The sequence below is a fragment of the Erinaceus europaeus genome, chromosome 19 (assembly GCF_950295315.1).
Source record: "Erinaceus europaeus chromosome 19, mEriEur2.1, whole genome shotgun sequence".
NCBI classification, from domain to species: Eukaryota; Metazoa; Chordata; class Mammalia; order Eulipotyphla; family Erinaceidae; genus Erinaceus; species Erinaceus europaeus.
Genome location: NC_080180.1, coordinates 18,816,357 through 18,843,268, shown reverse-complemented (window position 1 = coordinate 18,843,268; position 26,912 = coordinate 18,816,357). Strand labels below are relative to the sequence as shown.

At 42.0% G+C, this 26,912-nt stretch overlaps 1 protein-coding gene across 4 annotated transcripts in view; it reads right to left on the bottom strand.

The window, feature by feature from the left end:
- Positions 1-633: 633 nt before the first annotated feature.
- The window catches only part of NR5A2 (nuclear receptor subfamily 5 group A member 2), a 163,948-nt gene continuing 137,669 nt past the window's right edge, over positions 634-26,912 (bottom strand). For all 4 annotated transcript variants that reach the window (XM_060178509.1, XM_060178507.1, XM_060178506.1 and 1 more), the window contains one exon: positions 634-4,067. In XM_060178509.1, coding sequence (XP_060034492.1) covers positions 3,820-4,067 — 248 coding nt within the window. In that variant the 3' untranslated portion in view covers positions 634-3,819. The remainder of the gene's footprint in view (positions 4,068-26,912) is intronic.

Here is a 26,912-nt window from a genome sequence, read left to right as displayed (position 1 = left end):
GCTTCATCTTCATTACTGATATTTGTATGCTTAGTGGCCATCTCGATGCTACTTTTTTCTAACATCTTTTCTCCTTGAAACACATTCTGAGTGTCAGCTAAAGACAGTGTGTTGTAGGAGCTACTCCCTGAGTTCAAGTGCCTTTCCTAGAGGGGCCAGAGAATAGCACTAACCAAGAAGTGTTAACATGAGAGTAGTAACACCTTGTGGAGTTGCTCAGCTCTGGTGTATGGCAATGTGGGGATTAAAGTGGGACCTAGGGCACAGGATTTTTTTTTTTTTTTTTTTGCATAACCCCTATACTCTCTCCCCAACCCAGGATTGGATTTTAAAAGTATTTGATAGTTATTAGCACACAGCAAACGTCAAACAAATATTAGGTATGTTGCTTTTTAGCCGACAGTTGTCACAGCAAATTGTGTAAAATGTTTCATCACTGAAGAGATATGATTCACAGATTGGATATAGTGCTTCAAGTATACAACTAAGACAATGGACCAATCCAGAAAATATCTAGAGAGGTTATCTATTCACGTGGTATTCTTTTGACCCCATTCCTAGCCAAGCTCCTTGATTACTTAGATGTTTTCCTCTCTAATAGAATGAGAACAGCATTGAAACCTTTAAAAATGATCAGGCTGGGCACATCAATATTTATTGAAATGCTGGAAAAAAATCCATTTTTGTTGCAAAATTCCTGGCAAGAACTGACATGACAATATGTGTTTCACCGATACAGTAAGAAAACGTCAACAAGTAACCGACTTCACACACGAAATATTGCATGGGTTCAGATCCAAGGTAGCTGCGGATCTGTGATACAAATATTCAGACATTACAGAGTGTGTGCTCACGAACATCGACCAACTATAAAGACCAGCTGAGCCACAAGCCTTTATATGCAAGTCTGATTTTATGAATGTATCCTGGAATTGATAAGGTTCCAAATGGGTTCACAATTAACACTAGAGAAATTTCACCTGCCAATTTTGGATGAGACTGACTGTGGCATGTTCTTGTCTATCTGCATCTGTGCTTGACGTGTGGATGGAACCATGCTGCCTGCTTTTCTAACTTCTCACAGCGTGATTTACTAAGTTAACTACCTACCAGTAACTGACAATTTCTTTTAGGTTTGACATGTAGGTGTAACATTCAGGAAGGAAGATTGTATACTTGAAATAAGGAAACATGGACTTTCAGATTTCATGTGTTTGAGTTGTTTTGTATTGTTAAAGACCCTCTAAATAACTGTCCCTAACGACCTGATAATGATCTTCACCAATGTTCACATGCAAGATGGACAGGACTTATGAATTGTTGACAGCACCATTCCTTTCTCCATCTCTTCTAGTCAACTTGGTCCTTAAGCTGGAGAGCAAGGATGCTGCTGTTCTGTTTCACACTTTGGATTATCGAGTCTGATCATCCGATTTCCATTGTCCTTTGAGCTTTGGAGAGGACACAGGGGACTGAGACTGACTTGGGAAGCAGATACCCGGCTTAGGTAATGTGTACCCTTCACAGGGACAAGTATTAGAGGTGACCAATAAAAATATTAAAATAACCCTCTTTGTATACACAGAAGTAATAACTAATATCTTTGGTATACAACTTACAATGTTTGGAAAGGAAAACCAGGTTAAGAGTTCACCCTTGATCAGCATACTTGAAAACAAGAGGAAGCTTTACGAGTCACATAATTTACAATAGATATTAAATAAACTACAGGAAGAATTATGAAGATTTACACACATTTAATCAACTGAATGATTCTCAATTCATTAACACCCTTCTATGTCCCTGAACTATGTGTACTAACTCGAAGACATGCTACAGTAAACACACATATTTGGTTTCTTCAGTCTTGGTTATATCTTATACAAAGGTGAAACCAAGGAACAATAAATTAGCATCATAATTGTCTACAGTTTAAACTATCATATACAATATAAATAAACTATTCAAAAGCCAGAAACATTTATGAAAAAATTAAGGGACTAGGAGATAGTTTTAATTTTTTTTTTTACAGTTTCTACAAGTGATTGTGCTGCCGATATTCTCAAAGAAATCCAAAGTCTAAATGAGATTCCTGTTTTTGATTTTAGTGTCTCACGACATTCAATAATTAAGTACTGTTAAAAAATAATTACCAATCAGAAAAATAACACTAAGAAAATTACTCCAACAGCTTTTTTGAAATATCACTGGCCTCTCCCACCACCACCCTCCCAGGACCGAAGGAATGTAAACGCTAGATTTCATTGGACTTGAAAGTGTGAATACTTTATTTTGGACAAATGTTGGTGCACATCTGCACAGCTACCTTTCAGTTGTGAAGTAAGGCAAGACATCCACGGTTGTGATGTTGCATTTTTAATACTGATACTGTTGAGGGAGTTTGTTTTGTAATTATTTGTCCTCCAATATTTGTTCTACAGCAATCTAGGGCTTTGAAAAGGTCAGTATCATTCTCTTCACCCCCACCTTTTTTTTTGGGGGGGGGTGGGAAGGAAAGGGAAAGAGTTGAATTACTTTAAGATCTTTCCAGATCATGTATAAAAGTCACTGCCTCTACTCTTAGGTTTAGGGAACGTTCAGTTATAACAAGTGCAGACCTTTGGTCAGTCAATTTGCTTTCTTTGTTTTGTTGTTGATTTTTCCCCATAGCTTAGCATGCTTCAGTTCTGTGTTCAAATACTTAGAACTTTGACTACTTAACATCCCAGCAAACTAAGCCTAATGTTTTATTTTTAATATGAACAATTTGGATGGGCAAATATACCTTAACAAGCTGTTTGGCCAGAAATTTGTTATGAAAACCAATAATGCCAAAGTCACCCTTCAGTAATAATAGCAGACATAAGAACTAACTTACTTTATTTTTCTAGGGAGCATTTACCTTAAATCGGTAATCATTTCCCTTAATATTAGTTAATGTTTATTTATACATATGAATATATATATATATATATATAATCAAAAGAGGGATACTGCCTGTTCCTTTTGTGTTTTTGAACATTATGAATACATGACAAAACAAACCAGGACTTATTCAAAATGGCAAGTTAACATAGGAATAGGTTGTTCTCATGAGCTGTTTGCAAGGTCTAAGAGAGCCATTCAGAAATTAGGTTTTTTCATGATTTGGTCGGTGGAGCTATTCATGGGTGTGGCTGAGCACAAGTCCTATGGGCAGATTCCAAGGTGCCAGGGCAGAAGTGTTGGGACTTTGAAAGGAAGAGGGCAGGGAGGCTGAAGTTATTACAGGTGCAGCTGATGATTGTTGAGAAGGGTTTCAGTTCAGCTTTCTCAGCTGTATAGTGGAGGAAATCCGGAAGTTCCAATCCCCTGCTGTATAAGCCTAACTAATAACAGATTGGTCCTTAACTTTCTTCACAGCGAAGATCTGTTTAAATATACAGGCGTTATTCTGTTTTGTTTTCCCTTTTAATTCTGACATGGTAGAGATCTACATCAGTGAGTTCAGTCCACTCCATCACAATGTCTTTTATATGGAATCCTTTTGGGGGGTGTGAAGCCTTTGATTCACAGTTTGCAATACATATACCCTGATGTGTCACTTACTTGCTACTACATATTCGATTATTATGCCTTTTTAAAATCCAGCATCTTGAAACCCAGTTTGTAATTGGTGTTGCTTGGAGCAGCTCAGAGCATTTTGTTGGTTTGTTTTCCCCCTTTCTTGTTCTTTTCCCCCATTCCCCACCAATTTCTCTCTCTCTCTCTCTCTCTCTCTCTCTCTCTCTCTCTCTGACTTACTTGTTTTTTGAAAGCAGAGCTCCTAGGGGTTGTAACTTAAGCTCTCTTTGCATGCAACATTTCTATGAGGAGGTTATTATAGGGCACATCGCCATTCAGGTGCTTGTAGTAGAGGTATTCTTCAGCCTGCATGCTGATGGCCCGGATTTCAGGGAGCCGAAGGAGTAGTTGCCCAAATTTTTCTGTCTGCTGTGGGTAGTTGCACATCGTGTAGTCCAGCAGGGCGGCGTTAACTTGCTCCTTGACACCTTCTACCAATTGGAAGTTCTCAAGGTTTTTGACATCTGGAGGGGTGGTGAGAAAGAGAGAGAGAGAGAGTGCACATTATTTCAGTGGCATTTAAATAAATTCCTCATCATCACCATGATGCGCTCAGTGAACGGCTGTGTTCTCTTCCTGACTTACAGCATACTTGAGATGCTGCTGAATATTCAGTAAGCCCCACTCATCAAGCTTCCTGGGAAAACCATCATAAAAGAGACTTAAGACGAATGTCTTGTTGAAATTCTGCCTGTACCTCAAGTCAATTAGACACCAATGGATTTTGAGCAAGGTCAACTCTTTTCATATCTTACAAAAGAGAGAGAGAGAGAGAGAGAAAAGAAAGATTTGAGGATTCTTAACGTAGAGGGATCATAATATATTGCCAGCAAATGAGTCCCTAGAGAGAGACCGATCTTAACCCAGTGTATTACACAATTCATATAATTCTGTATTAATTTTTCTGACCCAAGGTGAAATCTGTGTCCAGGGTGTGATGTAGTTAATTCTAATAAAAAGTGACAGGGTTCTTGTTTCTGTTTGACATTTTCTAAATGATTCTGAAAGCCTTTGACTTGTCTAGCCTATGCTAATGAACCATCTGGTACACTCCAGCGACTGCCAACAGAATATTCACTACGGGAACTCTCTAGAATATATATCTCAGTGACTAATGATCTTGATCAAATGAAAGTCTTGTCCTTTAGGCAGGATACAAGCCAGGAGAGTTGGTGCCTTTTACCTGAAGGTGGTTTCTAAAATCTAAAGCCATGTGCTGTTTTCCTTCTGGTCTTTGGTACATAGAAAAGGTAGACATGGAAATACATTCAGCCCAACTCCTCCTCATCACACAGGTGTTTTAAGGTACCTGCCTCCAGGTCCTTATAAATATTGAGTGAGTCAAATAAGACAGACTGACACACAAGCACACAAACAGACATCGAAATGGTTATGTTGAAATTTCTCTACTGGAGTCTATTTATGTTAGCTGTACAACTTTTAATAATGTGTATATAGAAGCTCCTGGAAAAATAATTATGTGTATTTAGATGCACCCATGTTAAGCAAGTAAACAGATGCTTTAATTGATAATTGAACAGAAATAAATAAGAGTCTGAAGAAAACCACATGACACTAGTGACTCAATGGAGAAATGTAATAGACTCTGTTAATAGTTACCATGGTGACTCGTATCCGATGTTTTTTTAGCACTATACGCTGTTACACTTAGCCTATACATACGTGCGTGTCCATTTGGGTATCTCTGAGTACTTTTACTGTGAGGCTGCCTTACATTTGCTGTTGAAACGTGTCCAGGATGATTTCACTGTTTACATTTGGAATCATAACTGTGCATCAAACATGCTTCCCTCAGCCCAGCCACCCCTGCTCCAAATTGAAAACAGCGAGGAATCTGTACTGAAACACATCACAATAGGTGTTGAATCCCACGTCTTTGTCAGAGTGAGGCGGGACAGTGAAAAATACAAGATCATGATTTAATAGCAGTTGAGATGTTAGTAGGAACTTGGCGCTTCTGTGGCATTTAATCTGGTAGCCAGGCTGGCAAAATAGCTCACTTGGACAGTGTGCTGCTTTGTCATATACGCGACCCAAGTTCAAACCCAGTCCCCACCGCATTGAAGGAAGCTTCGGAGCTGTGGTCTCTCCCTCCCTCTTCCTCTCCCTCTCTGTATTTCTGCCTCTCTTTCTCTATGGAGTAAAATAAGCTGGTACACATGCTGTCTATGTAACATTTTACACAATTTACAGTTAAGAAAGCATTGCCAATCTACCTCATTTAAATATCCTCAAAAATATTTTGACAAAATTTAAACAAGTGGGAATCCCAGAAATGGCTCCCCCTGTAGAGCACACATTTTACCATCTGCAAGGACCCAGGTTCGGAGCTTTTGCAGTCAAGCACCTGCAAGCACCAGCAGAGGGGAAGTTGCGGCATCATCCTCCTCTTTCCCTCTCTGTTTCTGCTTGTCTGAGATTGAAAGGAAAAGTGTTTATTGGGAGCAGTTGAAATCACACAGGCTTAAAGCCAGAGTGAGGAAAACCGTTACAAAATGGGAAACTCTGCCACATGTGTCTTGTACAGGGAAATCTCTGCTCCTGTGAGCTTAGCCCTGCGTCACACATCCTAGGCTCACCAGTAGCAAATGCTTTAGAAGAGTTTATCAGAATCCTGGCAAATCTCTCAGTGCAACTTCCTCTGACTTAAAGGCACAGCTTAGCTTTCTCTCTTGCATACCAGTAGGAAGTTGAAAAAGAAAGCAGTACCCATGGGAGTCAGGTGGTAGCACAGAGGGTTAAGGGTATGTGGCACAAAACTCAAGGACTGGCATGAGGATCCCTGTTCGAGCCCCTGGCTCCCCACCTGCCCGGGGAGTCGCTTCACAAGTGGTGAAGCAGGTCTGCAGGTGTCTGTCTTTCTCTCTCCCTCTCTGTCTTCCCCTCCTCTCTCCATTTCTCTTTGTCCTATCCAACAACAATGACATCAATAATAACTACTACAACAAAACAATAAGGACAACAAAAAGGAATAAGTAAATAAATAAAAATCTAAAAAGAAAGAAAGAAGGAAAGAAAGAAAGAAAGAAAGAAAGAAAGAAAGAAAGAAAGAAAGAAAGAAAGCAGCACTTTCCAGTGTTGTGATTTAACCACAACTCTGGGGGCTGGGGAGGGTGGGGTGGGAGTGGGGTATCATTTGACACATGGTGAGACTCTCACACTCAAGAAAAGCTACCAACAGCCGTAGATATTAATAGGAAGGGTTATAGGAATTTGGCCCACATAAATGTATGATAAATGAATAATAGTTGCTTTCTGAAATGTTTTTTTTAATGTTATTATTTTATTTTATTTATTTATTTTCCCTTTTGTTGCCCTTATTGTTTTTATTGTTATAGTTATTGCTGTTGTTATTGATGTCATCATTGTTGGATAGGACAGAGAGAAATGGAGAGAGGAGGGGAAGACAGAGAGGGGGAGAGAAAGATAGACACCTACAGACCTGCTTCACCGCTTGTGATGCGACTCCCCTGCTGGTGGGGAGCTGGGGGCTCAAACCAGGATCCTTACCCCAGTCCTTGCGCTTCGCTCCACATGCACTTAACCCGCTGCGCTACCACCCAACTTTTTTTTGTTGTTGATAAATGTAATGTTTTGATTACTGGGTTCAACATTCTGTAATGGATTTATCATTAAACATAACAAAAGTTCCATGGCTGAGTATCTTAAAGACATTTGTCTGCTTGCTGTATAGGAAATTTATATTTTGGTGGCAATGGTACAAATATGAAACTATCAGGCATCAGCAAGATGACTCTCTGGAGAAAGCTGCCTGCTTTGCCACATGCAAGAACTGGGTTCATGCCACGGCCTCGTGGTGCAGAGGGAAGTTTTGATGCCTTTCTCTTTCTATATGATAAACCAGCCCAGAATGGTGAATAATAATAAATATTATTATATCAAATGATGGTGAGTAATGTTAAATCAGTATAATATTTTAAAAAGGAAGGAAAAGACCTAGGCCCTTGGAGCTGGTTCAGCAGTAGACCTCTTCTTGCATGCACAAGGCCTGGGGTTTGATCCCTGATACCACTTAAACAAAAACCAAACAGAATAACTGGAGGTGATTATTCTTAGCAAAATAAGTAAATAGAACTACTGGGTAGTTTCACTCATATGTGGAATCCAGAGCACTGAAATACATGAACTTGCAAAAACAAACAACCAAAACCAGGGGTAAACAAATTGTCTCTAAGATTTAGAACTCTGGAGGTGGGTGTGATGTGGGACTATACCCTATAATCTTGTGATTCATGTAAACCAGTATTACATGTTTTTTATATTTATTTATTCCCTTTTGTTGCCCTTATTGTTTTTTTATTGTTGTTATTGATGTCACTGTTGGATAGGACAGAGAGAAATGGAGAGAGGAGGGGAAGACAGAGAGAGAGAGAGAAAGATAGACATCTGCAGACCTGCTTCACCACTTGTGAAGTGACTCCCCTTCAGGTGGGGAGCTGGAGGCTCAAACCGGGATCCTTACGCCACTCCTTGCGCTTTGTGCCACGTGCACTATTACGTGTTTTTAATGGCTTGCGGGGGGGGGGGGGGGGATCCAAACATCACAGATGATGGGGTGGAGTGATCTTCTGATCTCTCTCTTTTTTGTGTGCACACACACTCATGAAGGGGAGAGTTTCTCATTGTTGTGTGTGTGTGTGTGGGGGGGGGGTGCGGTTATTTGATAAGACACAGAAAAACTGAGAGGGGAAGGGAAGATAGAGAGGGAAAGAGAGGACCACCCAGGAAGACTCCCCCTACAGGTTAGAGCTGGGAGCTTGAACTGGGTCCTTGTGTTGGGTAACATGTGCACTCAGTTGGGTGCGCCACCAACCTGCATAAGGAAAAGATCTCATTTACTGACCAAGTAGCTCCCCCTGGCCCTGTGCTCAGCTACTCAGCCCTCGGCCTGTATTTTACGTTTTCGGGTCTCACAAATCCTGCAGGATGAGGAGGAGGATATCTAGTCAAGGCTCCCCTAGAGATGATGTCAGTTAATATTTCCTTCTTGTTATGAGCCTATGTGTCCAAGACTGACTGTGGAATGACCTACTACATAAACTGTGAAACACCTTACAGGTCAATCTCTTTTCCTGCTTAGATAATCAGCTTTCCAAATTTTGATTTAATCTTTCTGTAACATGTAAATCAAACTGACGTACCATTCTTCTCAAACTTATGCAGCTCTGAATGCCAATTATTTTGCAATACGACTGGGGAGAAAGGAAAAGGAGGACAAATGGATTTATATACTAGTTGACTCCCAGAAATAAAAACGTGTTAAAATGTATTTTCTATTCAGAGAATTCTTTTGTGAGCTGAATGATCTAAGTCTTGACATGTATGTTTTGCCAAGGAAGACTTTCAGAGCCCGGTTTTTACTTTAAGGGGAATACGTCCATACTCTCCCTGGATCTGCGATCAGAACACTAGCTTCAAGTTGCTTGTACCCCTGGCCTGATGGGCCAATTTGGTTTTCCACCACAGTCAAAAAGTTTCTTTCCTTCCTTCCTTTTTTTTTTTTTGTCTCCAGGGTTATCACTGGGACTCTGTACCAGCAACAGAAATCCACTGCTCCTGGAGGCCATCCCCACTCCCCCATTTAATTGGATAGGACAGAAAGGAGAGGAAAGGAGAGACAGAGAGGGAGAGAGAAAGACAGACACCTACAGACGTGCTTCACTGTTTGTGAAGCGTTCCTGCTGTATGTGGGGAGTGGGGGCTTGAACCCATGTCCTTGTACTATGGGCTTGAACCCATGTCCTAGTACTATGTGCACTTAACTAGGTGTGCCACCACCCAGTCCCTCCTTTCTTTATTTTTTTTTAGATATTCACAAGCACACGCACAGAGAGACAGAGAGAGAGACCCCGAGACCAAAGCTTCTTTAACGTAGTGGGGGCTGGGCTTGAACCCGGGTCACACATATGGCAAAGCAGCACACTGTCCACGGGAGCTATTTCGCCAGCCCGCAAGGTCTAAAAGCAATGGGACTGCAAAGCGTCAAAGTAAGATGTTCACCTCTCCAAAGACATAATATATTCTATTATAGTCCCCTTGCATTGACATTTCAGGAAGAAACAACCCAGAAATTTAAATATGTTCCTATAATAACACATGGAAGCTGTGTTTGTGCTAGTTAACGCCCTTTTTGTGAAACTTGAAATGCATTTAAAATCATGACCGTTTTTCTCTGAAATGTCCCTTGTACAAATCAAGCTTGACTCCACCATAAATAATGGACGGGTGCTGGCACATTTGGGAATCTTAACTCATCTCCAGGAGCCTTTTAAATGGCAGAAATTTACAAATGAACTGATATTATGTCATAAAAGAAATATCAAGCCAAGACAAATGAGTAACCATCCTAGAGTCCTCAGAAATATTCGCTCTTGAGACCTGCTCTTCACAGTTCCCCTGTGAAATACAAGGGTGTCCTGTCTGGATGCAGAAAGAAACCTGGTTGGAGGATCGCAGATGGATATAAGTCCCAAATTCCCACCAGTTATTGTTTTGTTTCATGCAGAGTCTCAGACGTCTTCTGCATTTGGCATTCTGTGAGCTCCTTTGAAATCACATAAGATCATTTTAATACAGCTCAAAAGCATAAGCTGAGTAATCTCATCAAATTTGGAGCTGGAAACTGTGTTTACACGGACACAGACACCCCTACCCAACTCTTCCTCGATAACCTTTAGATTCTGATGACTGGCAAAAGCATTTTGTGCTTCTCTAAGTGTCAGTCTCGTATCATCTATTCTACTTATCCACTCAGGGACTAATTACCAACTTTTATATGAAGCAGCATTATGATAAGCTCACAGTGGGGTGCTCAGACTTTTTTCCATCCTTATTGGAAAGTAAACCCTTAGGTCTTCTTGAATACATTACAGGGCTGACTTTCGGGCCGACACAGCATCCAGGCTCTCTCTGAAGATGAAGGTGCTGATTTCTGCCTCTTTTCCTGGCACAAACTTTCCCATTTAGCATACTCTTTCCAGAGCAGACTCCTTTGCTGAGCCAGGGGATGGAGAGTTGTGGCCAAAATGGCAAAGTGGAGTGTGCTTCCTTCCTCTCAAAAGACGATTATCTTTGCTGACTTTCCATACATGGGGCAGGGTGGATTTGTTGAGTAGGCACTGAGCCCAAGTGATAACCCTGCTGATAAAAAGGAAAAACTAAAGGGGACACTACTAGAGAGCAAAACTTGGCCACCCTCAAATAACATGAGACTACCTCTCTGCCATCTCACTATTCTAGACACACTGAGCTTTTAGCTGTTTCTTAGAACATCAAACACATTTACTTGGTTCATCCGAATGGCTCCACCTCACCTCACCTCTCATGGGTCTCTGCTCAGATACTGTCTGCAAGATGGACAGAGGCTTGGAAATTGGGCAGTTATATAAATGTGCTTACCACTGCTGAACTGGATATACAAATGGTTAAGATGATGACTTTTGTTACATGTACTTTGCCGCAAGTAAAAATGTTCAAAGCAATGTATAGGTTAGTGGGTGGTTTTTTTTTTTTTTTTTTTTTGGTTGTTTTTTTGTTTGTTTCTTGATTTGGTTTATCTTGGTTCTAGGCATTGAACCTGGAACCTCAGGACCCCAGGCATGAAGATTTTCTGCATAACCACTACAGAATCTCCCTGGCCCAAACAGGTCAGTTTTTATCGCATAGTGAAACATGCACTGGTGAATGCACCACTGATCCAAAGAACCAGCTCACGGACATCATGTAGGCCTCCTCTGCACCCCTCCACTTAGCTAATCCAAATGCTCCAGAGGGACCGCAAGGTAGAATTTTTGTTTCTTCCTTTGTAGCCCCAAACTATATATTCTTTTTGTTGCTTATTCAACTGACCTTACATTATACATAGTCTCCTTGTTTTCTTCTTTCTTCTTCTTCCTCCTCCTCCTCCTTTTTTTTTTTTTTTTGCCTCCAGGGTTATTGCTGGGGCTCAGTACCTGCACTATGAATTCACTGCTCCTGGAAGCTATTTTTTCCCTTTTGTTGCCCTCGTTATCATTGTTGTAGTTATTATTGTTGTTGTTATTGGACAGGACAGAGAGAAATGGAGAAACAAGGGGAAGACAGAGAGAGGGAAAGATAGACACCTGCAGACCTGCTTCACTGCCTGTGAAGTGACCACCCCCACCCCCCCCCGCAGGTGGGGAGCCAGGGGATCGAGCCGGGATCCTTATGCTGGTCCTTAAGCTTTGCACCATGTGTGCTTAACCTGCTGTGCTACCACGTGGCTCCCCATCATCTCTCTCTCTTTCTTTTAAAATTTCCTGCCACTCTTAATACAAGCTGTGAAAAGAGGGGCTTGGTTTAATTTGCAAGAATATCCCTAGCTGCATAGGAGAGATCCTCAGTATATAAGCAACGATGAGGAATAGACAGCTTGAATATTGCTCTGTTCCTATTTCTCCAAATCTCCTTTTCTTTTTTGGTTTTTGCCTTTGATATACTGCTATTCTTCCCAATCAAATGCACAGCAGACTTTATTTTTGTTTCATGTTGGATTGTTTCATAACAGTGAGCAAAACCTACAAACTCTATTATGTATTGTGCTTTCTTGGGAAACAGATCAAAAAAAGGAACTTTGGCCAGCCGGGTGCTTTGACCCTGGTGCCAAGCTTGCCTGTTTTTCTCCAGCCTTCTAGACTTTTCTATGTATAGAACATTGTGCATGACCAGGATTACTCCATGCCCCTGGCAGAGGGCTATAGAATGTGACTTTATTCAGTTCTGGAGATACAACTGCTCACTGGACATCTCTAGCCAAATCGCTGGTGGGCTTCAGAAACTCAGAATGTCTAAAACTGAGATTGGTCTCTCAACCTCAGCTTTTCTTGGCCTCTCCTCCTGCTTCTCCTCTAACAGTTCTTGTCCTGAAAGGCTCTAAGTCTCAGTGTGAACATCACTGCCTCCCGGAAGCCTTCTTCAAAGCCATTGTTGTAGAATCTAAAAGCACGTTCCAGTTGTCCATCACATAGGGTGTGAGAATTATACCGTTAACTGATGGGAATTGACAAGGGCAAGGAGAAATTGAAATGGGGAGGAGAGATAGAGAGGTAGGTAGAAAGAGAGACACCTGCAGAGCTGCTTCGCGGCTTGTGAAGCTTCCCCCTTGCAGGTGGGGAGTCTTCTCCCTTGTTAATATTAATCCTTTGGGCCTAGCACAGTGCACCTGAACAAAGTTGGAAACTGTTTTCTGATTTGTTGAAAGAAAATATTTTATAGTAACACAATCATCTTTCTCTAGCTTAGATCTTTCCAAATCATTTCAATGGTATCTTTCTGGTCAAGTGTTCTCCACACTCTAATCTAGGCACAGGTCACCCTGAGATGCTGTGTTCTCTCAGAAGGCAGAACCTGACTACTGTCTCTTGTCTCATTGAGGACACACAGACACAAACGCTACACCTGACACATGTACTATTAAACTCCTTAATGTGAATTTTATTCCCATGAATGTAACGCATATGCAAATGAATCCCCTAAGAACAAACGAATACCTTGCACATGCTAATAGTCCTAATGATTCAACTTTCAATCATATTTAAAATTCAGCCCCCCGTTCAATTCACAACCAGTTTCAACTGTAACAGCAGAACACATTTCCTTTAATTGATTTCTAGAAAAAAAGTATGATTTGAATAAAAAATGAAAGAACCTGAGTTTAATGAGTGGAGGAGAGGGAAATGAATTTTATCTGCTTAAAGTGAAGAAGCAGTAATCTGAATTTTAGGAACCACATCAGTTGACAAAGAACATTGACATTTTTCTCTGAGTGTTCAAGTTTGTTTTCCTAGGGCTCCTAAGGACCAAACGAGGAAGAGTATGCTGAAGGGACTTCATGTGTTCTATTAACCTCAGCATAACAGATGATAGTGAAAACCACATGAAAATGCATCAAGAATGAAAGGGCTGTGACTGGGAATCAATTCTGAGCCAGGAGCCTTTAAAAACAAACAAACAAACAAACAAACAAAAACTAGAGCACTACTCAGCTCTGGCTTATGGTAGTACAAGAGGGCATTGAACCGGGGATTTGGGGGGCTTCGGGCATGAAAATCGTTTTGCATACCCATTATGCTATTTCAGTTTTAAAGGGAAAATAAACCTAAAAGGGATATAGTAAGCTGAGGCGATGTGCTAGTTGCTCTCTTAAGGTGAAATAAAACCGTGTTACAAGCAGACTTGCTGCTGAGAGCAAAGACACACAGTATGTGCTGAGGCTGCATTTCACAGGAGAGGAGTCAGAATTGCAGCTGCCCCGCTGGCCTTGAGTCACAACTCTCAGCCCGCTAGGAAGACCATCTGTCCCCTCAGAATGGGAAACATCCGCATTCACAAAAAAGCAGCCTCTTCTTAGAAGCTCTTCGCTCTGGTAGTATCCGGAAAGAGTCTGTAAGTCCTGTTAAGTTTGCATTTGATTTCCATTCAGGAACTTTTGCAAAGTTTTCTCATTCTCTGGGAATAAGCTAGGTTTGTTCAGGTGGCCAGTCAAGACTATGAATAAACCAACGTTATCATATGAAAGAGAATTAAACAGGCAGATCCAAGTGGGGATATATTAAGCCAAGTTTAAGCTCCGGTTGTTGAATTTAGCTGGTGCTAGAAGTCTGCTTTGCCTCGGGATAAATTCAGCTTTCCAGCTAATCGAAAGAGGAAAACTGCCTCAGGTATGATAAAATTTACAAGAGAGCGCTGTCCAACACTTCTTGTTAAAAAATATTAGCTCTGAGGCATTCTTATCGTCTTTGGGATGAAGTCTGTATTTGCATTTCATTATTTGATTTCAAACTTTTATGAACTTGGATCAAATATTAGGTTAGCCAATTAAAATATTATTTAGTGTGAGTGTGTGGCCCAAAGCCCAATTCAGCTAGATCTACTCAGTTTTGGGAATGTTCTGGAAGTTTCTTACTGACTTTCTGAGAGATTATTTCTAGAAGGGTATGTGTGTGTGTGTGTGGTGGGGAGAAGCATGACGATAGACAAGGTCCCATTTTGATAATATAAATGTACAAGTAGACAAGGTGTGATATTCCAAATATAAATAGTTGACTTAAACATTTCTCTGCAGGAGCGCATTAGTCTAAAAGACGAAAGATAGAGTCTTCTTGATATTTCTAGCCATACAATCAATACTCTTTCATAATTCAGCATTTGAAAGAAATCCTTTTCTTTTAAACCACTCATGTGAGTCTGTGGACCACAGCATAGTACTGCCAGAAGCAGCTTCCTGATGAGTTTCTTACCAACATCACCACCAACCCCCAAGCCAGTTAAAACCTGGATTTTTCTATGCTCTTGGTCTCAAGAGGAGAAGCAAGGGATACCAGTTCATGCAGAAAAAGGACAGGGACAGAGGAGAGAAGGGAATTGTGGGGGAAAATTGGTTGCAGGAAACTAAAGAGCAGTAAAACTCTCCAGTGACACAAAGTACAATGTATAGTCTTCACTGTCCTGCTGAGTCCCAACCCCTTGTGTCCAGATTGGGGGGGGGGCCTCCAAGGATCACTATGGGCTCCATGCTCCCCTACATGGCAATGACGAAGAGGGCAAACAGCTGGGGAAACACTACAACGTGGAGTTCTCATTTCAATAGGAAACCAAGATGTGAACATAACATACCCATCATTTGAAACGGTAAGTATTGATCCGTTTAAAGGAATGAAACACATTACAATTCAGTCAATACAAGGATGTGTAAAAGCGTAGGGCATTTGCCTTTCACGAAGCAAGAAATATAATAGGCTGTGGAAAACAGTACTGCAGTGTACTATAGTGTTTGCTGCTGATTCACTAAGAGACAGCAAGTTGAACTTTATGCTAATTCACAGGATACTTGGGTTTTTATCTTTATTTAAAGAATTAGCTTAAAACTCTAAGCTCTTATGAGAAATGAAGTCTACTGAAAACAAGTCACAGAATCAAACACTTAAAGAATTAAAAGTACTGCTAATGTGTGTCACCTATTTGAAAATCCCACTTTTAAATGTTAAAGACCTTTATGAAGCACTTTTATGAAGTGCAGTGTTGGGAAGAAAACCAGGTAGTTGACAGTTACAGCTGATGACACCAACCTCTTTTTAATTGACTGCTCCCCCCACCATGTAAACAGTCTCACTTTAGAAACAGCATAAATGTTAAATCCACCAACATTGTACTTGAAGCATGACACCCAAATTCACCTTTTTGTTGTTAAACTAAACTGTTCTAATTTGAGTGGGGTTTCCTGTGTTTTTACAAGTAGTTGGCACTCATACTAAAAAAGTAACACATATTCTAGAGAGACAGCCTAACAGTTATGTAAAAAGTCTTTCATGCCCGAGGTTCTGAGGTCTCAGGTTCAATACTCAGCACCACCATAAGTCAGATAAAATTTTGCTCTGGTAAAATAATAAATAAGGGAGTTGGGTGGTAGTGCAGCGGGTTAAGCACAGGTAGCGTGAAGTCCAAGGACCAGCATAAGGATCCCGGTTCAAGCTCCTGGCTCCCCACCTGCAGGGGAGTCACTTCACAGGTGGTGAAGCAGGTCTGCAAGTGTCTATCTTTCTCTCCCCCTCTCTGTCTGCCCCATCTGTCTCCATTTCTCTCTGCCCTATCCAACAAAGACGACATCAATAATAATAACAATAATAATAACTACAATAAAAAACAAGGGCAGCAAAAGGGAATAAATAAAATAAATATTTTAAAAATCAAAAATAAGAAGAATGAAGTAACACACTGCAATTGGTAACAAAAAAAAAAAATCTTACCATTTTGTGCCCACTCGCAAACTGTTATTCATAAAGTATAGATGAGTTTTAAATATCTAGATATTTTTATTTGAAGAGTTAAAATAAAATCATTCTTAAAGAGCCAGATACCACTTATCAGTTGTTATATCCTTTCCCTTAGCTTATTAAAATTCTACTCAGTAAGATCAGAGGGAAAAATCATTGAGATGAATCATTTGGAGCACAAAAAGGAAAGGGAGGTCTTAGGGGTGAAGAACTGAGGGGGAAGGGAAGCTGATTGCCGAACAAGTTCATTAAAGCCAAATACTTATCAATTTTAGGGGCATAACTGAAATTAATAATTCATCCAAATGCTCAGGGATATGTATTTGTATGTGAAAGACAGAAAATCCATACCACCAATTTGTCTTGTGCTTGTTTAACCATGTGGCAGAGGAAATAACAGGAGAGATTAGTCTAAATTTGGAATAGAAGTCATCCCGTTTCAGTGTAACTGGGGGTTTTGCTGAGACAGTTACAGCAGTGATGCTAAAATATGTGTGATCACTATGCACTCAGATATTATTAATTTGGGGTTTGGAAATATTTGTGCTTACAGTTTTGTTTTTTTTTTTTAGTATGTATTGGGGGTTAGAGACACAGAGAAAATGAAAAGGGGGAGAGATAGAGATAGAGAAAGAGAAAAGAAAAGAAAAGAAAAGAAAAGAAAAGAAAAGAAAAGAAAAGAAAAGAGGCACTTTCAGCACTGCTTCACCATTCAGGAAGCTTCACCTCTGCAGCTAGGAACTGGGGACCGGAACCCAGACCCCAATGCGCTCGCTGTAACGTGTGCACCACCACCAACTCCCCTTGTAGTTTTATCGTAGCGACGCTTGACTATTTAGAGGAATTACTGATCCCTACAGTCACATAGCTGGTTAAAGTGCAAGAAAATTTTTAAATGTGGCTTTAAATTTGTACAGATCTGGTGATAATAGCATAATGGTTATGCAAAAAAAAAAAAAAAAAAAGACTCATGCCTGAGGCTCTGAGGTCTCAGGTTTAATCCCTGTACCACCGTAAGTCAGAACTGAGCAGTGCTCTGGTAAAAGAAATGAAATAAAAACATTTGTACATATTGCACTGGCCAAATAATCCTGGAACTGGGAAGCAACTCTAAATTTCAGGTTCACGTGTTTCCATTCCCACAGACGAGGACATATCTGCCAGCGTGATTTTAGTTATTTCAACTTCCCTCGGGATGACACTGGTAAATACTGTTTCTCTCCACCCTCAGGTTCGCCAAGAGCTCTTCTGAGAGGGAGTTCAGACACAGCTCTGCTCTGGCTCTTCTGAGTCAGACATGTCAGGCAGCTTGTACAGAAAGCTGCTCTTAGGAGCCACCTGGAAGAGTGTATATACCCTGTGCGGCTCTGTCCTCCTCACAATGTGCTCCCTCCCTCAGGCTAGGTGCATGTCCCCAACTTGGGGTGCTGTTCTCTCCCATTCCTCCTGCCCCCCCACCTCTCCTAAGGAAGCCTTCTGTGGATGTTGTCTCTTCCCCTGGACATTTTCTAGTTTTTATTTGTGATTAATAGTGGGTTACAATATTGTAAGTGTGTTTCCACACAACACCCACCACCAAAGTTCTGTGTCCTCACTCTCGAACCTCCCAAAGACAACCAGAGCTCTCACAAGTCTTCAAAACAGTGTGCTTGCTTCTGTGTTGTTGTTTGCAAGTGTGTGTGTATCCAGTCTCTAGATTCTACATATGAGGGAAACAGTCCAGTAACTGGACTGTTGTTCACCTCTTGACTTATTTCACTAAGCACAACCACCTCCAGTTCCATCCATTTTGTCCCAAAGGACACACTATCATCTCTGTTTTTTGACTGCAGCGTAGTTTTCCATGGACTGTATTTCTCATAAGTTCTTTAGCCAGTCATCTGTTGATGGGCATTTCGGCTGATTCCACTTTTTGGCTATTGTGAATAATGCAGCCATGAACATAGGGGTGTGTGTGTCCCTTCTAATTAGTGCTTGAGTGTCTTCTGGATAAACGCTTAAAAGTGGTGTTGCTGGATCATAAAGTAATTCCATTTTATTATTATTATTAATGAGAAAGATAGGAGAGAGAGAAAGAACCAGACATCACCCTGGTACATGGGCTGCCAGGGATTGAACTCAGGACCTCATGCTTGAGAGTCCAGTGCTTTAGCCACTACACCAGCTCCCAGACCACACATTTTTATTTGTCTAAGGACAGTCTTCCCAAGAGGCTGCGCCAGTTTACATCCCCACCAGCAGTGTAGCAGAGTCTTTTTTTCCCCCTGGACATTTTCAAATGGAAATATCAGAATTTAAGAAAAAGCTCCAAATACTCTTCACATGAGCCTTGTTATGGCTCAGCAAATGTGCCCATGGCGTGTCAAGAGAGCAGCCCTGAACCATTCCTGCATGTTCTGTAAACTGCCTTTTGTATTTAGTAACAGCACTCTTATGCGGGAGAGCATCTGGTATTCATCCTTCTCTTTCTGGCTTGTCTCACTCAACATCATACCTCTGTATGCAAGATATGGCAAAGGAGATGACATTATTATTTTTGGGGTTAACATCATTTTTAACAAGTACACTGTGTGTGTGTGTGTGTGTGTGTGTGTGTGTGTGTGTGTGTGTGTGTGTGTGTACACACACACAACAAGCATCCGGGTTGCTTTCCAGTTTGGGCTATAACGAATCGTGCTGCCATGAACATGTATACATAGATCTCTTTGGAGAGGTTGTTTTTGTTTCCTTTGAACATATTCCCAGGAGACAGTAAGGGAAACATGGACTGAGTGTGGTGCATCAAAGCAAAAGACTCTGGGGAAGGAGAAAAAGTGATGAGATAAAGGGGTGCTGAGGTGCTGGGGTTCTGAGGGAGCTGGGTTCTGAGGTGCTGGGTTCTGAGGGAGCTGGGGTGCTGAGGTGCTGGGGTTCTGGGAAGCTGAGGAGCTGGGGTGCTGAGGAGCTGAGGTGCTGGGGTACTGGGGTTCTGAGAAGCTGAGGAGCTGGGGTGCTGAGGTGCTGGGGTTCTGAGGAGCCGGGGTGCTACAGAGCTGAGGAGCTGGGGTGCTGAGGGGCTGGGGTGCTGAGGGGCTGGGATGCTGAGGGGCTGGGGAGCTGAGGAGCTGGGGTGCTGAGGGGCTGGGATGCTGAGGGGCTGGGGTGCTGAGGGGCTGGGATGCTGAGGGGCTGGAGTCCTGAGGAGCTGGGGTGCTGCAGAGCTAAGGTGATGCAGAGCTGAGGTACGGGGGTTCTGAGGAGCTGGGGCAAGATGATGGGCAAGGACTTAAGTTGGGATCAAGAGTGTCTTGCAGACACTTCACAGGTAGACAAGAGCTTACCTACTTGTCCACAACTATCCTGTAAACTGCTCTACGCCCCTTCTCTCATAAAGCATGGAAAAGTATTTTTTAATAAAAATAAATAACAGCAATCCTGACATGGAGGAGTAAGATTTGAGTTCTGATGATCTGGAGATTCAGGGTTGCCCTTAAGCCTCACTTGCTGAGCTCCAATACCATGAGGTGCAGTCACCACAGTGAGCTGGGCCTGACCTGGCAGTGACCACAGCCCTGGGCCAGGCCTGCAGCCGCACTGAGCTCTCCTGCTCAAGGCGCTTCCAGGAACACATCTGCTGTGGCGCTCTTTTGTTGTGAGGAAACAAAGGGCTTCCATTTCCCAAGTTTTAACATAAACACTTCTTCAAAGTATTAAGTACATCTTTGAAAAATAATTCTTTTCCAAAATATTTTAAGAGATTTATTTATTTATGGGGAGGGAGGCGCTCCAATGCAGGCAGTGCCCAGGAAAGCATTTTACCCATTGAGCTACTGCTCCAGCTGAAGGAAGAGGAGGGGGGTGGGGATGGAGAAGGGTGAAGAGAAAAGGGAAAAGGAGAAGAAGAAAAACTCATGGTGCTTGGGCTGAGGTGAAGAGAGAAACTATTTTAGAATTTTTTAAGATTTTTTTTTTTTCATTATTCATGAGAAAGAGGAGAGAAATAAGTAGACCTCACTCTGGCACATGTGCTGCCCGGAACTTAGGACCTCACACTTACCCACTGTGCTACCTCCAGAACCACTTTTTTTCCTTTGGTAGAATTTTTTTTTTTTAAGATTTAAAAACTTTTTTATTCATGAGAAAGAAGAGGAGAGAAAAAGAGAGAGACTATTTTATCTAACACTTTTCTTTTTTTCTAACTAGAGCAAGCACAGCTCAGTTCTGGCATACTGTGATATGGGAACGGAATCTGGTGCCTCATACCCTCAGGCATGAGAGTCTTTTGCATAACCATTATGCTGTCTCCCAGGTCCCTTCTAACACTGTTTCAAACAACGCAGTCCCAAGTCATCAAGAACATTTCTGATTTCTTCAATAAGGTAGAAAGGACCTCTAGCCTGATGTGCGGTGTGTATGTGAGCATGTGTGGATGGGCCAGGGGAAATGCACAGAAGATTATGCAATAGACTCTCATGCTAAGACGTAAGGTCTCAGGTTCAGTCACTAGCCACTCCCACAAGTGAGAGTTGAGCAGTGCTCAGATTTTAAAATGCTGGAGAGGTTGTGGGGACAAAGGAACCCTCCTGCACTGCTGGTGGGAATGTCAATTGGTCCAAATGCTTTGGAGAGCAGTCTGGAGAACTTTCAGAAGGCTAGAAATGGACCTACCCTAGGTCCCTGAGATTCCTCTCCTGGGATATATCCTAAGGAGCGAAACACACCCTTCCATAAAGATCTGCGTATACCTATGTTCTTAGCAGCACAATTTATAATAGCCAAAACCTGGAAGCAACCCAGGTGTTCAACAACAGATGAGAGGCTGAGAAAGTTGTGGTATATATACACAATGGACTACTACTCAGCTGTTAAAAATGGTGATTTCACCATCTTCACCCATGTTGGGTGGAGCTTAAAGAAATCATATTAAATGAGATAAGTCAGAAACAAATGAATAAATATGGGATGATCTCACTTATAGACAGAAGTTGAAAACAAGACCAGAAAGGAAAACACTAAGCAGAACTTGGACGAAAGGAAAAAAGATTCGGGGATGGGAGGAGGGTTCAGGTTCTGGAACCTGATGGCAGAGGAGGACCTAGAGGGGCTGAATTGTTATGCGGAAAACTGGGAAATGTTATGCATGAACAAACTATTGTGCTTTACTGTCAACCTGAAACCATTACTCCAATAAAGAAACTTAAAAAAAAAAAAAGATACCTTAAAAGGGGGGTACATCCCATAGATGTGCATACATTGCCATGTACAAGAGCCTGGGTTCAAGCCCCCAGTCCCCGCCTTTGTGTAGAAGCAGTGCTGGTGTCTTTTCCTCTCTCCCTCTCTTTCCTCTCCGTTTTTCTCAGTCTCTATCCAAAAATGAAAAAAAAAAAAAAGAAAGAATAAAAACAAAAAAGGAATACACACACATCTCAATTACCTGGCAACAATTGTCTAGAAAATTTCAGTTTGTAAACTACAGCATTAACGGCCTAATCACTAATAATATCAGCAATAAACATTTAAGTGTCTATCTCTGTTGCTGCAATCTCTTTCAATACTTAAAACAACCCCAGGTTTGATGTTATCATTCTCACTCACTTCTGTGCTAGCTAGTAGCAGAACTGACAACTGGGTTAGAACCCAGGCCTATTGGCTTCTAAGGCCTTGCCCTCTGTGACTTTAATTGTATCCTGCATTTTGTTACTGGGAGACTAGAATTTTGGAGGGAGAGGGAGAGAGGGAGAACTTCACATTCTTTCACACCTGCATTTCTTTTCCTACCCCCGCCCCTCCAGTTCAGTTTCCAAAAGCTCAGTCAGTAAAGAGAGTTTCTGAACCGTCTTTTTAAACACGTGAAAGAATCCCCAACCATTTAGAAAGTGTTTCTGGGGACCAATTGATGGGCACTGGGAGGAGCACACATGTTAGCTGCGTCCAAGTCCCTGGTCCCACCTGCAGAGGGGAGATGGCGAGAAGTACTGTCGGTGTCTCTCCTCCTCCTCTGTCTCTCTGCCTCAAACCCTCTAACAACAACACCAACAACAGCAAAGGGGAATGACGGAGTCATGAAGACACAGGTGGCAAAAAGAAAAAAAAACAAAACAATTTCTGGCAGAAGCCAGCAGAATGGCGTGTGGGGTGAGAATAGATACAGCATACACAGCCCATCACTGTTTATCATTGTTGTTATTATTGTTGTTGTTGTTGCCATTGTTGGATAAGACAGAGAGAAATGGAGAGGAGGGGAAGACAGAGAGGGGGAAAGATAGACACCTGCAGACCTGCTTCACCACCTGTGAAGCGAGCCCCTTGCAGTTGGGGAGTCAGGGGCTCGAACCTGGATCCTTATGCCGGTCCTTGTGCTTCATGCCGTACATGATGTACACCAGTGTGTACATCATCTCTGACAAGTTTCCAAGGTGTTTTCTTAATGTCCATAATGTCTTTTGTGACTAGAACATCTGCTTCCAAGTGGTGGGCAGCTGTAGATGCCAAGGACAGGGATCCCTCCCATCCCCAAGTGCTACCCACCGCTCTAGTGACTCAAAAGGGTCCGAGTACTGCTGTCACCTGCACCAAGACAAAGTCAGTGGGTCTCCGATCACACTGCAAGGCTCTGCTTTTGTTACTGAACTGTTAAGAGAGGGTGTGTGCATATCTGCTACAGACCTGTCCTTTCCACTTACAAATATCAGCACCCCACCAGTGGTTGAGTCTAGTGCACGCAGGAATTACTGTCACTTGTGGCTACTCCTAGCTTCTTCCCACATAAGTACTTTAATCAAGCTTGCACAAGCAGTGCCTGGGGACAGCTGAGACAAATTTGAAGGTGACATACATAGAAGAACTAGAGGAAACTAGAGCAGACAGGGAACCTCTATGGATGGTAAGCTTCTTAGAGAAATAACGAGGTAAAATGTGAATGTTGAAATGTATCAAACAATTCACAATTATTGAAAATGATTTACATAAATGATGCATCAATTTATGAATGCAATTTGATCAGAGTAAGCGTTATGCCAAAGAAGTTCCAGAATAAGTAGTTCTGGACATATGAACTGCTTATATATTTTTTTCTTAATTAAAAGGAAATTTGTGGCTAGGAAGACAGTATAATGGTTATGCAAATGACTTTCATGCCTGAGGCTCCATAGTCTCAGGTTCAATCCCTAGCATCACCATAAGCCAGGGAGTTTACCGTAAGCAGCGCTCTGGTAAAAAGAAGGAAGAAGGGAGTCGGGCGGTAGCACAGAGGGTTATGTGCACGTGGTACAAAGTGCAAGGACCAGCATAAGGATCCCAGTTCGAGCCCCCGGCTCCCCACCTGCAGGGGAGTCACTTCACAAGCGGTGAAGCAGGTCTTTCCCCCTCTCTGTCTTCCCCTCCTCCATTTCTATCTGTCCTATATAACAATGATGATATCAATAACAACAACAATAACTACAACAATAAAACAACAAGGATAACAAAAGGGAAAATAAGTAAAATCTTGTATTGTTATATGGAAAACTGGGAAATGTTATGCATGTACAAACTATTGTATTTACTGTTGAATGTAAAACATTAATTCCCCAATAAAGAAAATTTAACAAATTGAATAAATAAATAAATAAAATCTAAAAAATTAAAAATAAAAAAGAAGAAGGAAGAAGAAGGCTAGGAGAGGAGGGCTAAGCGGAGTGGGGGAGGAGGAAGTTGCAATGTGTGCAGAATTACTGGAATCACAGCTGCCTTTGTGTACTGTGTAGATGAGGTTTTTGTTTTTGCTCCTAACCTGCCATCCATCCTTTTATTCTTTCTTTCCTTCTGTCTTTCTCCCTTCCTGCCTTCCTGTTTGTTTGCTTGTGCACTGTTATTTCATTCTTAGTGACTTCATAGCTCCATTCAAAGCGCATTCTTTCACTGCTCTCTCTCTATGTAAACCTCACTAAATACTTTAGCGCAGAAGCCTGACCAAGCCACCTCTCTGGCAGGGAGCCACCTGAGTTCACGGCAAAGGTGCTGGGTTCTGGGTTTCCCCAGCCGGGATGGAAAGCCCCCTATGTGCAGAATATCCTGCTCCAGGTTTTCCTGCCAGAGTTCCCACCCACCTCAGCAGCCCAGCACCAGAGCAGCGCTCAGACTCTGTAGCACTTGTCAACATCCTCCTAGCAGGGCAGCTCAGGGAACCACCAGCAGTGCCTTTGCTGTTAGGGTTCAGCACGCCATAGAAGGATTGAGTTCTAACTATGCAAGTAAAAGCAAGAGAAAAGAATGTCTGTTTGCTGCCAGACGGTATAACTCTTTCAAATGAGTTTTCTGTTTTGTTGGGGATATCGGCGAAAGAGAAGGCTGATTTTGTGGCTGTCACCATTACTTGCTGAGCCAGGGAAGGGCAGCTCTCCTCCGCCCCCGCCCCGGGGAAAGAGGATGACAGACAGAGAGAGCCTGTAGCGAGGTTCTCAGGGGCCTCTGATGTAACCAGTGTGGACAAAGTAATCTTTGCTTCTTCCTTCCAAACACTCAATGCAGCGCCCAAAGCAGAATGGCAGTCCGCTCCACCAGCAGAACGTCCAAGGGGAATTTTTGATTCTCTTGAAATTTTTCGTTGCACAGAAGCATAAAAAGTGTGTGTGGGCATTGGGGGGCGGGGACAGAAGTGGAGAAAATAGGAAAGAAAATAGAAATTGGAAAAGTTCACGATTGGACTTCTCATATTTAAGCCAGAATGCATTTCATTGCATTTCATTTGTTTTGAAAATTCAATTCAACAAAAAAATAGTTGGTGTACTGCACCAAAATAAAAGACGGGGGTGGGTGGGGTGGGTGGGGGTTCAGGTCCTGGAACATGAAGGCAGAGGAGGACCAAGTGAAGGTTGAATTGTTATGTGGAAAACTAGGAAATGTTATGCATATACAAACTATTGTATTTTACTGTAAACCAATAATGCCCCAATAAATATTTTTTGCCTCCAGGGTTATTGCTGGGGCTCGGTGCTTGCATTACGAGTCCACTGCTCCTGGACACCATTTTTTTCCCTTTTGTTGTCCTTGTTGTTTATAGTTTTTGTTGTTATTATTATTGTTGTCATTGTTGTTGGATAGAACAGAGAGAAATCCAGAGAGGAGAAGAATGAAGGGGGAGAGAAAGAGATACCTGCACACCTGCTTCACCCAGCGCTCATGAAGGGACACCCCCCCCCGCAGGTGGGGAGCCGGGGGCTCCAATCCGGATCCTTAAGGCGATTCTTGGCTTTGCGCCACGTGTGCTTAACCCTCTGTGCTACCACCGCCCAACCCCCAATAAATAATTTTAAAAAAATACTAAACCCACACATTGGCACATTATATACGATAAAGGGGTCAAAACTAAAAGTCTCTTTTAAAATTTTTTTTAAAAATATTTATTTATTTCCTTTTGTTGCCCTTGTGTTTTATTGTTGTAGTTATCATTGTTGTTGATGTCGTCATTGTTGGATAGGACAGAGAAAAATGGAGAGAGGAGGGGAAGACAGAGAGGAGGAGAGAAAGAGAGACACCTGTAAACCTGCTTCACTGCCTGTGAAGGGACTCCCCTGCAGGTGGGGAGCCAGGGGGCTCAAACTGGATCCTTACCTGATCCTTGGGCTTTGCGCCATGTGCGCTTAACCCACTGTGCTACCAACTCCAAAGAAAGTCTCTTTAACAAATGGTGTTGAGTGAACTGGGCAACCACATACAGAAAACTGAAACTTGACCACCACCTAACACCATGCACCAAAATTAACTCAAAATGGATCAAATATCTGGATATTAGACCTGAAACTATAAAATACATAGGAAAATGTATTGGTGAAACATTTCAGGACCTTAACATTAAATATGTATTTGAAGACTCCACCCCATGAGTAAGGGAAACAAAAACAAGAATGAACAAATGGACTATATGGAACGAAAATCCCGTAAGGGCAAACAGGAACAACACTTCAAACAAGCAGCTAATACTAAGCATCTATAAAGAGCTCCTACAGCTCAACAAAAAGAAAAAGAATAACCCAACTAAAAAGCGGGCAGAAGATATGAGTAGATGGCTCTCTAAAGAAGAGATGCACATGGCCCACAGACATATGCGGAAATGTTCTCATTCAGTCATCATCAGAGAAATGCAAATTAAAGCCACACTGAGATTCCACCTCACACCTGTGAGAATGGGCTTCATCAATGAAACAAGAGAAAGTAAGTGTTGGAGAAGCTGTGGAGAGAGGGAGAAACTACTATATTGCTGGTGGGAATGTAAACTGGTACAACCACTCTGGAGAACAGTTTGGAAAATCCTTAAACAAATACACATAGAAATGCCACCTGACCCAGCAATTCCACTGCTAGTAACACTGATTAGGAGGGATATATGCACCTCCGTGTTCATAGCAGCTTTATTCACAATAGAAAAAAACATGGAAGGGAGTCGGGTGGTGGCGCAGTGGGTTAAGCGCACGTGGCGCAAAGCGCAGGGACCGGCGTAAGGATCCCGGTTCGAGCCCC